The sequence below is a fragment of the Taurulus bubalis genome, assembly GCF_910589615.1.
Source record: "Taurulus bubalis genome assembly, chromosome: 13".
NCBI classification, from domain to species: Eukaryota; Metazoa; Chordata; class Actinopteri; order Perciformes; family Cottidae; genus Taurulus; species Taurulus bubalis.
The window spans coordinates 4,512,941-4,525,980 of record NC_136601.1 but is presented as its reverse complement, the minus strand read 5'-3'; the positions used below and the strand labels follow the sequence as shown (position 1 = coordinate 4,525,980).

General features: G+C 40.8%; 1 protein-coding gene across 1 annotated transcript; it reads left to right on the top strand.

Annotated features, from left to right (window-relative positions):
* Positions 1-11,119: 11,119 nt before the first annotated feature.
* On the top strand, positions 11,120-12,610 carry lbx2 (ladybird homeobox 2; the record flags this gene model as incomplete). Its single annotated transcript, XM_079228671.1, has 2 exons — positions 11,120-11,444; positions 12,138-12,610. 2 exons carry the CDS (start codon positions 11,120-11,122, stop codon positions 12,608-12,610), a joined length of 798 nt encoding a protein of 265 aa, XP_079084797.1.
* Positions 12,611-13,040: the final 430 nt, after the last annotated feature.

Genomic DNA, 13,040 nt, shown 5'->3' with positions numbered 1-13,040 from the left:
TGAAGTGATGACAGCGACAACATGGAAAATATGGTAAGAATATAATAACATATACGTGAAATGAAACGGAGGAAACGGAGAGAGATTTATTAAAAGGGCTGTGCTGCAGGAAATAAACTCATAGAGGAAGTGGCTGGGTGGGAGTGGGAAGGTGAACGCATGCATGTCTGACTCTTTGTATTCATGCAGGCAGACAGTGTTAAATGGAACAAGGAGGGGGCTTTTGAGAGTTACTGTGAAAGAAAGAAGCGGTCAGTTCATCGTACGGCCAGAAAGTCTATCCCTAAAATCCGGAAACTGACACTCCGACATGGATTAATTATGCTGTCGATGAGCCACACTGTAAACTATCGGTTCCTCACATGCAACAGAGAAGTCAGACTCTGCATACACATAAAAGGTTTTGGGTTTTTCTCCATGGAGTGTGAGCCTATTCTTAATATTTATGAACTGCAGCGAAGAGAGTAAGTTATGGACACGGATCGGGCCAAGGCCTCGCTTTGTATTTTCACTCCCTTAATATTTATGCTTCCCTGACTTTTTTTTTTTCCCCTATTGCTACGTTTCCTGTTTTTCTGCCCATTAAAATATCTCAATCTGAGAAATGAAGGAAGCCAAAGGAAAAGAGAAGTATATGTGCTTTGTCAAAAGAAAAAGGTTCATAAATCTTTGAACATCATTGCTTTCCAGCGGTAAGTGCATCAGTGACTGTGTACAGGTTTGTTCCATATTTTCCTCTTTCTTTTGTTGTGAGACTTTAGCGTCTCTTGAAAGCATCACATTTTCTGGATGTTTATTTTTACTTTTCATCTTCATCCATTTATCACTTTCAAATTTCCAAAAGAGCGACTTCAATTTGAATCTTTGAGAAGTAAAAAGGAGCGATTCATGATTTAACAGCTGGCGTGAAGCATCCAAACATGTCCCAGTCAGCGCTGCGCTGCCCCTCTGCTGCAATACACTTCGTTTAATAGCTTATATTTCACCCATGTGGACACGTTCAGTATTCCATGAAGCCCTCCGTAATTGGGCCAAATAGCAGAGTGTTTGCCAACACGTCCCAGTGTGTGTTTTATCCTGCTGAGGTGAGAGCTGCTTTCTGCATCATGAGAATTCAAGATTTCACATTAGGTCTCAATCACACAAAGGCATATTGCATTTACTTTCAAAATGATTAAAACTGCTGGCAGTCATGTCGGTCCTGTGCGAGCACCTCCATCCATCTGGTCGCCCAAGTAGGCAAAACAAACACCGGGAATTACAGATAATCATTTGTGCACCTGTTGCTCTCTGCTGGACGTCTAATCTGAGGTGAACACATCTTCAGTCTGCAGTGAATAACGAGCCGCACTTTTTACTTTTCCACTCAGGGTCGATTCATCATGTAGAGTGGAAACATCAACCAGACATTGGAAGGGTCTGACAAAGTCACACAGCCAAATAAGAAATGCACATATATATATATATATATATATATATATATATATATATATATATATATATATATATATATATATATATATATATACCTTAAATTACTTCAAACTGTCTGGGTTTTGTTTTTGTTTACTGCAGACTTCTGGGTATGAAAAGCTATGTGATATATTTAGGTTCATTATGGAGGATGATGATTTATGTCTGATTTATGTTTGATTTATATCCGTGTTTTTCTGTCCTTGTCTGATTGTTCGTATAGTTGGTTGTTATGCTGTTATGTATTTTTTTTTTTTATTTATGTATATATATTTTTTTTTTTCTAGTTTGAGGTAATGTGTAAATTGTATAAACTTAAAATAAAATGATTGAAAGAAAAGCTATGTGAAGACATCTAATGCAACATAATGGAGGTACAATAGTGATGAGATCATCACAGAGAGAGTACGATGAATTATTGGCCTTATATACAAAGAGGCACAAGTACATTAATAGCATTGAATTCATAAAAATAGCAGTTACCTCCTTTGCCGCCATGTCTGTTGTATGTGTTTAAATTAAAATATGATTTATTCTTATCATGTGTCATTATTTTGTTTTTGTGGGCAGGGTAAAGCGGGGATACCTTTGTTTTGTTTGTTTTGGTCACAAAAAAACATAATTCATACAGAAGCGGAGTGTTATTGCACCAAACAAGGCCACAATACATGTGTTGGTCTGAGAAGTATGATTTTTATATGATTTCCAATTATTCGTCTGCTGATACTGAGCTGCACATTATCCCCAGATCCGGCTGGGTTTTGTTAAAAAAATGCAAAAGAAAATGGACAAAAATAAAAAAGATCCACATTCGAGCCAAGCAACATTTCCACGAGCAGACAGGGATGAACACTCAGCATGAAATGTTGAACGTTTTCCAGCGCCGCCCCGTGACTGTTAACAGGTAAAAGTATACACTGGGCCTTCACCTTTCACCTCCACTTTAAATAGAAGATAACAGCAACTCAATCACCGCCGTCCCCGTGGGGATCGTTCAGCAATAATCATAATAATAAGGACAAAAGGATGACGCAACGACCACATCCACATCTATAATGTACTCTGGAGATGACCTCATTAAGATGATATGCATATTTACATTGGACTCATACATTTTGCTGCTTGTAAAGCCATAAACCTGCTAACAAATCAACCACAGACAACCAGCTGTGCAGCTTTACTGATTTAAAGCTGCCTGTTGTCAACGTGTTGTGCACATATTAAGTATCTATAAATGGGATAAGCAACACTTCCTTAAGGCATTTAAACTGCATTTAGACATGGAGTTCATAAAAATAAAAATAAAGTTTAAAATGTGATGATAAAGTGACATTTTAGACACCTTAAAAGTAACAATATTTAATAATGGGGGCAAATAAACGCAATAAGATATGACAACGAGTCGTAATACTCTTGTTTTCCGCTGGCTTCTTCAAGTTTCCGCTGAACGTACTTTGTTGTGGTCGGAATGTTTAAAAAACTGAACTTCTGCTCCGAATGACGTCAGATTCTGAATGTGTGTTTCAGTGAAAGCGCTGCTTGTGTTCTTCAAGCATCAAGAGTCCCAAACACACGAAGCACGAGATGCAACACACAGCTCTGGATGTGTGTTTATCCTAAATATTGTTTGACCTTCACGATGACCTTCTACTCTCCTGTGACTCCACATCGCCTCTCCCGACCCCTCTCCCCTTTTCTTTTCTCCAGAGATTTGGTTGCATTAATCCCACAGATCAGGTGGGTTTTGTCAACGTGTTAAACTCGAATGCTTTGGGTCATTTATCTTTCGGGCCAAACCCGAAGTCTGTCAGCGACCAGACGAGCTATTTCCTCCTTTTTGGTTTGGGAGCAAAGTGGCGCAGGAGAGAGCAAAGGAGGAGGAGGAGGAGGGCGGGTGGTGGTGGTGGTGGTGATGGAGTGGAGAGGATTGGAGAGGGCGAGGGGGTTTTTCTTCTTCTGCTCACCACTTAATGAAATCCTGATGTGAGGAGGGAGAGGAGGACCGGCTAGGAGGGCTCGGGGTGATCTCGGAGGTCGGGCCGCCGTGCCATCTAAAGAAGCCGACGCCCCTCCGGAGAGGTGGCTTCACTCGTTCATTTATACTTTCCCCAGCGTTTGGAGGAGCTCGTAGTTCGGCGACGAGGCCCCTCATTACGTATAGCCTGCATTCAGGGGCCCGCAGGGGGCGCCCAAGTGGACAAGGGCAGAATTGCAAGTGATTAATTTGTTTGAAAACTCCCCTGGAACGCGGTGTGCTCTCACAAGCATTTGTCTTCATTTGCCACAGATATGTACAGGGACATGAGAAGATGGGCTCTAGGAGCCTTGAGTGGAGGCCATGGCTTTTCTTTTTCCTTTTTTTTTTATCTCAGTTCAGGCTGTAGTCAAACATCCTGTATATACGCTGCTCTTTCATTGTTTTACCGTTCAGAAAAACAAGAAAAACAGAACATTTTTCTCGGTTCATTTAAGAGCTAAAACCGTGGAACGAATGGACAAGTAATGAGCGTCATGATGCTGCGACATACATTTTGTTTTGTTGCTGCACAGAAGCAAGTGAAATGTCAGAGCTGTACTTCGCTGTATAATTGCAACACATAAATACGAGTCTGCCAGTGACTCATAAAAGAGTGAGAGAAAGAGGACAAAGCCTTGATTCATCTGCAGCAGGCCTTTAACATGAATTGCATTGCTTTAGACCTGGAATTGAACTTTTCTACATGTTATTTCCATAATTTGGCAATTTTTGGAAGTGCCAGAAGTGTGAGTTTGCAATAGTTTTCGAGCCCTTTGGACAACTCTTAGATATTAGGTTAGGAAGGTCTTTGCTCTGGCGACCGACTCATAAACAGATGGTGCGCTCTGCATCTGTGTGTTAGTGCGCATGTATACCAAATCATATGCATAGAAACTAGGACGGAGAACACTGTATCATCATGATGATTTTGTTACATTTCATGTTCAGACGTGCTTCATTTCTTTATTTATTTCAACTTGTGGAACTGTATGTTGTGACGGGCCGAGTGGCCGTCCTATTTGCTGTTGTCGTCCATCTTGGGAGCCCAAATGGTGCAGGACGCTCAAACAAATCCATTAATCAGAGAGGCAAAGAAAATATGCTGAATCTGGTCAGTGACGTTTATAAAAGAAAAAAGACTGAAATAATTCACAGTGAAGTTTTGAAATATTGTCTTCACGTCGAATTAAAAGTAAAATGATCGTTGCTGTGATTCTGATGTTTGCAAATAACTCCCCAAAAAATTGTATAATAATAGTTTAAAGCTCAATTCAAGATAAAAAAGAAGGAAAAATCGAAACATTAGAGTTTCTTATGCTGTCAAATGTCTTTCAATTCCAGAGCCTGTGAACAATACAGGTTTGACATCTTCAACTTACATATGCAGGTTTACCTATGAGGTCATTATTAACTAATAAAGAATCAGAATAACTCCATCATCACGTCCCACGGGGTATAAAAGCAACCAACAGCCCTTTGCAAGAAGAATGAATGTTCTCCAATGGCCATGCAGCTGTGATATATAATTACAACAATATTAGTGTGCGGTCATTTTAGTCCCTCCACTTGGATAAGATGTCTTTAGGCAACACACACACACACGCTAAGAATATGAATGTAATATCAGATTCCACGGCGTGTAGCTCCAGTCACCGGGCTAATTACGCAGTAATGAAGCTAATCAAGAGTCAAACAGGAGAAGCATTCAGCCTCAATGCTGCTGTGACGCTGCTTACAGCCTCCACGCTTCCTCCTGTACGGCCTTAAATGGGCCCCGGTGGGTCATTAGAGAGTCCCTGGAGACGCGTGTGTGTGTGTATGTGTGTGTGTGTGTGTGTGTGTGTGTGTGTGTGTGTGTGTGTGTGTGTGTGTGTGTGTGTGTGTGTGTGTGTGTGTAGGAGCTCAATGGAGCCACAGAGGTCTACAGTAGCGTTGTGCCCTGGAAGCATGTTTATTTATTTGTGGATCTCCGCAGCCTTTGATGGGATTCCAAATGGCTCAGTGTGAGAGGAGATGAGTGGAGGAACAACGCAGTAAAGTCTGTGCACTGCTGTTTACTGGTGTGCATACGGTCAGAGCAGATGTGTGAAGTTGGTATAGTGCACGGTGTCTGCATCAGCCATCATCTATAACAGCGTCACCTCATCTTACACCTAATGATTAACACAGAAAATACACTAATATACAATATACACTGTTACAGGGAGGACAATAGTTCCCATAACCGAAAAGGATACAAGTTGTGTGCCGGCTGACGTCAGTCAAGCTGTGAAAGGTTGATTTGAAAGCAAGAATCTCTTTCAAATCTATTTTACCCAAAATCCGGTACCACTTTTAAAAAAAAAATCTCAACATTTGAGCAGTTATGACCAACATTTTTACAAATCAAGTGATTTTGGAAGGCAGGCTACTATTTTGAAATGCTCTTCATTTTGTTATATTTGACGTGTTCCCTATATTAAAATATCTCATGATACTTTATGCGAGAGGAGAGGTCAAGGGTGTTATTTAGAACCAAAGTCATTGATCAGTTAAGCAACGGTCAATTACCTTAACCTACATTTGACAACACTTTTGATAATTGATTATAGTTGCAGCCATTTCTCAAGAAAATATGAAAAGAACTCACCTTTCAGCAGTTTGATTGTGAGGATTTGTTTCCTTTGATGGTAAAATGAACATCTTTGGCTTTCAGCCTTCGGAGACAGAAAGAATTAATCAAGAAAATAATCTGTAGATACATTGATAATGATAATTAGACAGTTGCAGCTTTGATGTCATTTGTTTATAATGTCCAAATTGATTGAAGTTTCTAATTCATTGTTATAACAAAGGGCAATAATGTTTTTATTTAAAATGTATATCATCAGAGCCAACATGCTATAGCTGTGAGTTTGATGGGCTGCACGTCTGATCACACAATAACTTCCTGTCCATCAGCAGTACTGCTCCTCACGTTCTCCTCAGAAATCCAATTAACGCCAGAAACACGTGAAGAGCAGAGAAGCTGCGAAACAAAAGAACTCTGCGGGATAAACGATGCCTTGGACGGGGACTGGCAGCCAATGAGAACCGACCACGTCACCTGCAGACAGAGTGACGCTGCTGAGAGGATGAACACCTGAGCGTCGCAGCCCACGCTGTAAAGGTGCGTTCGAGGACAGCTTGGAAAGACTAGTCTCGACTGACAATCTCGAGATTTGATAGTGGCTCGTAATAGACGTAAGGATGCACAAACGCACGCAGAAAAACGGCATTTTTTCTTCTTTTTTTCTAAAATATATAGTCTGCAAAATCCAGTAATTTATTCCCATATTTATTTTTCGTATTGTTTTTTATGTATGTGTTATCACTTGGCTTTCAGCCTGCCTGTCACTTGATATATGACATTGTTTTGACATTATTTAATCAAATACTACTTTTTTTTCACATGTTGACTATTTTCTGTACATTTCAAAATGAAATAAAAAGAGTAGTAATTTAAGAGAATTTCCGTGGAGCCTCGTCAGCACCTTGATCCGGGCCTTTAATCCACCAGCCGCAGTGTGTTTTACAGAGGAAAGCAGCCGGTTGAGATGGAAACACACACACACACACACACACACACACACACACACACACACACACACACACACACACACACACAGCGCCCCCGGGCAGCCTTCTGTGTATCGTGTTATACCGAGAGGCGTTTACAGCTGTTTAGCTCCATAACACAGGCGACACGCTGCGCGGGGAGCTGCGGCTCCACAACATCATGGAGACAGAAAGAAATAACGCCGCCATCATGGCATATGCACATACACTAGATCATAATTAACCTAAAAATAAATGACTTATATTTTAGGGACGCGATTAAAGTACATTTTCCAATAAATAACCCTGTAGGAGCATCTGAAACGGACTGAGAGAATCTGAGTGCTGATTTTATTGTGACCTTATCAAACTCTGTTATTTGTGTCTCCATGTGGAACTTGTTATGTTTATAATATTGCTATGGAGATTTATTTATGGTACTCATATAGGTGACCTTGGAGGATATTTTATTGCTTTTTGCACCCAGTATAATATGATGTAACATATTTCTTAATATCCCTTTAAGATGTATTTGTATTAAAAGGTTTTTGTAACCTGAATAAAAAAAAATAAAAAAAAAAATATATATATATATATATATAAATAATTTAAGAACAAAACAATATATATATACATATATTATTTCATTGATAATAATTCTCTAATATATATATGTGTATATATATAAATATTGTTTAATAATTCTCTACTATATATATATATTCTTTAGTAATTCTCTAATATATATATTTATGTATATATTATTTAATAATGCTCTAATATATACATATATATATATATATATATATGTATATATTAGATAAGTATTATCAATAAAAAAAGGAATGTGTGTATTAAATAATAATAATTAAACATTTTGGTAATTTGTATTGTATTGCCTCTAAATATGTTTTATTTTTATTTTTAAACGCTCTTCAAATATTTAAAATCTGAAACTGAATTTAAAAGAATCTCTGGTGTTTAACCCACCTGCGGCCTGGAGCCTCGCAGCTGTTCCGCGCGGCGTTACAGACTGTAACAAATGAAATGTTCAGGATTATTAATATTATTGCAGTTGTTGCATTGCGTCGCCACCTTCTCTCGACCGGAATCGGATACTTTCCGTGATATCCGGCGCGGATCCGCGCACAGTGAATTTGGTGATTAATGGCAGAGAGCTCGCGACCTTTTCCCGGGTGGGACTGTTCCCACTTTGATGCCATCGAGCCCAAAAGGATGACACGAACTCTGCACATTTACAACTCCAGATAATGAAAAGAACCAGCGGTTTTTAAACGTTTGATGAATTGCTCCTCACAAAGAGGACCAAAAAGATCTAATAATAAAGTGGCTTCATGTAACGCACTACTTTTTGGAGTGTAAGGAGCCCGATCCTGATAGGAGCGAATCATCCAATTAAATCCATCAAGAGCTGATGATTGATGATGTCAGCTCCTCTGCTTGTAATTAACGTTTAAATTAAGCCAGAGGAAGAAGAGAGGAACCCTCCAGACCTTGGAGCCCAGTGGAGCGGTGTGTTCGGGGAGGTCTTTGGGGGTCTTTTGGGCCGCTCATGCCTAAACTACACCTGAGGTTAATAATCTACAGCCGCGTGGGGTCAGATGCACTTTTATCGTTCTGGACATGCAATCTAGAATTGGCAGTAAAATGAAATCAGCAGGTTTTCCTCCCTCTCTCATAACCACGACCCAGTGTGGATGATAGAGGCCTGCATGGATCATGGCGAATTATTATCATTTTTATCTATCTATTATACCATGTTATCCTCTAATATATAATTTCATCCTTTATTATATCATAGTATCCTTTATATGTCAAACGAAAAGAAAACTCAAATATAAACTCACCTCTGTTAATTCTGGCAAGTCTTTTTGCATTTTTTTTTCATTTTCTTAAAATAAGCATGCCTTTCTTCAGGTGGCAAGTGTGCAACAACAAACACACACACACACACACACACACACACACACACACACACACACACACACACACACATATATATATATATATATATATATATATATATATATATATATATATATATATATATATATATATATATATATATATATATATATATATATATATATATATATATATTTTGTCTTTTAACCCCCATTATTTCCCCAAAACATATTGTATTCAAGGTAATCCTCAGATCTCAGGTCAGCGTTTTATCAAAACGATGCATGTTTCCGTCCGAATCCACCAAATGTAATTTATCCCCGCACACTCCTGCTCGTTATGGAGAAATATATATTCAAAGCAGCCACAAAGGGTGGACCTCCAAGGTAGCTAATAGAATTTCCTGCTGTTTTATAACTCTGTCCCTAAACCAATGTCACCATATGCTCCTGTTGGCACAAGACGCTCCGCAGCGGCAGCTTCCTCCAAATGGGTCAGAATAATTTGATTGTATTAACAAAAAAAACGAGTAATTCCACAGTTTTATTGAGCCTCTGGCTTGAATGTTGGAATATAATTCAGAGGCTAAAATATATGCTCAATTAAGTTATTAAGAAGCTTTTGTTCTATTTCGCGGATACAATGTGGGTTTACCTCCTTTGCGTTATTTGCTAAATGTATATTTCGTTCCGTCTCCATGTTGTGAGCATTCTCTAAAAATGCACTGAAACGAATGAAGGATCCACGAGGAGACAACAGCTAAAAGTGTTGGAATAAATACACCGCGGTGTGTCTCCTCTACACAGACGTACCTGCTCTCTCCTCGGCGTCCGGCTCGTCGTCGTTTCTCTTCTTACATCCTAAAAGCTTCATCAGTAAAAACAAATAAAAAAATAAAATATGACATTTTCTATCCCCAGACACTGAGCAACAGCCCGGCGTCACCTTTAATATCCGCGTGTTTCACGCTGCGCATCACATTACAGAACTGTAACTGTGGAGTGAACCTGCAGGGTCACAATGGCGCGCCTGATATACCAAGGATAAATAATATAACATAAATAAATAGCACGAAGAAAAAGGAATGAACAAATTCTAACCCTGAAATGTAATATTTTCTTCATCTTTTTTGTATATGAATAATGTCTGGCTTCAGCCTCAGAAATGAAACCTTTATAATATGAAATATTTAATAGTATTATAGTGAAACAGGAAATACATATGAGCCATATTTTAAACATACATACATTGTTGGTTTCAGATTAGAAGCATGTATCACCAATCTGCTGTCATAAAGAAGAAGAAGAAAATCCATCACCCTTCGCGGTGAACAAAGGGTTAAACCTGAACAGCTTCTGTTTACTTGTAGGCAAATCAGTTTAATAGACTTCACAGTCGGGTCCGTATATATGTGCTCATTGTGGCTACATTTTAAGCCAAGAATCCCGTGCAACACAGCGCCATAACGCGCATTTTACGCATAACGCTCCATGCGTAATTACGCACGAAAATGACTAAATGAATAGCGCGACTGGAGGCTCGCTGTTTCCTCCAAACGTTTCCATAATGCAAAGATGCTGGTGGCAATAAGCTCTCCCTTTCCTTGCAGAACACACCAGCAGAGGGAAACAGATGCATAAACATTCAGGGCATCTTCCTCCTCCGCAGCCACAGACTCCTCCTATCCCGCACGTCCAATTAGTTATTATGGCCCGGCCCTTTAAGACGCAGCAGCGGGTCAGCAAGTAGTGTAGTGTTACTCTAATTGAACTTCGCCCAATCAACAATAACTCGTTAGCAGTCGCTTTCTTTTTCTTGCTCGAGACAGCTTGTTTTACCCTTGCAGGGCTTCACCCCCTCCAGTCTGTGACTTCCTAAAGATCTACATGGAGCTCGGCAGAGGAACTGCGGCTCTCTGAGGGGAATACAGTCCGGCTGCCTTTTCCAACACGCCCGGAGGAGCGTGGTTATGTTGGAGGAAAGCTCTCAGGCGAGCTAAGTTGCAGCTTTTTGAGTGTCAACATATAGAGGGTCTACGAGAAAACGCCAGAGGAAACACTCGTCTTGAAACTGCCATTTGAATGAAATAATCAACTTTTCTGGAAGCAGCGATTCTTCGGGACTGCGATGACCTCCAGTAAAGACATGAAGGCGGGTTCTGTGTTGCAGTCCAGCGGCGAGGAGAGGAGGCGGGCTCCCCTGGACCAGCTGCCGCCGCCGGCCAACTCCAACAAGCCGCTAACGCCGTTCAGCATTGAGGATATTCTAAACAAGCCCTCGGTGAAGAAGTCGGTGGCCAGTATTTGTCCGCCCAGAGTGCTGGAGAAAGTCTCGGGCTCCAACTCCGCGCGGAACGGGATCACCACTCCCTCGTCGCCGCTGTGCGCGCTGGAGGAGCTCGCCAGCAAAACGTTCAAGGGGCTGGAAGTCAGCGTTATCCAGGCGGCGGAAGGTAAAGGCGCGCGGGGGTTTCTGTTTTAATGCAAGCTTACACAACAGATACATGTAACATGTTATTGAAGGAGAGCGAGCAACACGATCACAGCTGACTCACAGCTGAGTGTGTGTAGACGTTAGATGTGGAAAAGCTCGGACAGCTGTATGGGAATGCGTAAATGCGAAACATTGGCACGTGGAAGTTTTTGAATGTGCATGCATATGATCTGTTTTATGTCGAAAAGTCATCAGACACTGTGGCCTGTGTACTGCATGCAGAGCTATGATGGATGAAAATGGACAGACTGGTCTGTAAATGTCTGTTACACTGCACACACACATTCACCGTACAATTGTAATAGTGTTTAAAATGTATTGTTTGGCACAAAATATGGTGCTAATTTCGCCATTTTTATACATTATTTAATTATTTATTTTTTGATATTTTCTTTATTTGTGACAATGTTGACAACATGTTATAATTTAGCCAGCTCAGTTGCAACAAAGTTGTCCAACAAAGTTCCTAAAATTAGGGAAATCAAGGAAAAATATATATATATTTTGATATTTAAAGTATGAAAACAAGCGTGTAAACCGAGGACAGGCCTGGAGCAGAGTCCTCTGTTGCTGCTGTAGTTTTTTGGGGAGGTAATGAGTGAGTGATCCTCGCAGTTGTTTCATTCGTCTTGCATGTTTCCCTTCTTCCAAGGTCGCGAGCACGTCAACGCGTTCGGACAGAGGCAGACGTCGAAGAAGAGGAGAAAGTCGCGGACGGCCTTCACCAACCACCAGATTTACGAGCTGGAGAAGCGGTTTCTGTACCAGAAGTACCTCTCCCCGGCGGACCGGGACCAGATCGCGCAGCAGCTCGGGCTCTCCAACGCGCAGGTCATCACCTGGTTCCAGAACCGCAGGGCCAAACTCAAGCGGGACCTGGAGGAGATGAAGGCGGACGTGGAGTCGCTAAAGAAGATCAACCCGCAGACCCTGCAGAAGCTCGTCAGCATGGAGAGCATCGAGGAGTCTCAGGGCGAGGGGCCCGAGGGGCCCGAGGCCAGGTCCCCCAGCGTCTCCCCGACCTCCCAAGGACACCGGGCCTTCCCGCAGTCCCCGTCCTCCTCCAGAGACCAAACTACGGATGAATTCTCGGAGGACGACGAGGAAATCGAGGTGGACGATTGACAGTGAAGGCGGCCTGTGGTTTTCATATGAGCAACAACAAAAAAGAATATTTAAAAAAAATAAAGGGGACTTTTTTTTTTCTTCCCAAACTTTTTTGCACGGATGTTAACAAAAAAAAGGAGAATATATACATTTAAAAAACATTTCAAGAATATTTTTGTTATCCTCCCCTCCTCTTTTTTTTCTTTTTTTCTTCCTCTATATAATTTATTAATCGGACTTGTAAATCCTTCCAAGTCTGTCGTTTAGGTTTCTCCACCGTATTTGAGGAATATCCTGTTTCCTTCCAGACAACCCAAGCTGTTATGGTACAGTAAGACTGACAAATTGTGTGAACATTTTTTTTTCACGTCCGTTTTTACGAGGGAGGGAGGGAGGTGGAAAGTTGTGCAATTATTGTTGCTTGCCATTTATTCGCATTCTTCTGTTA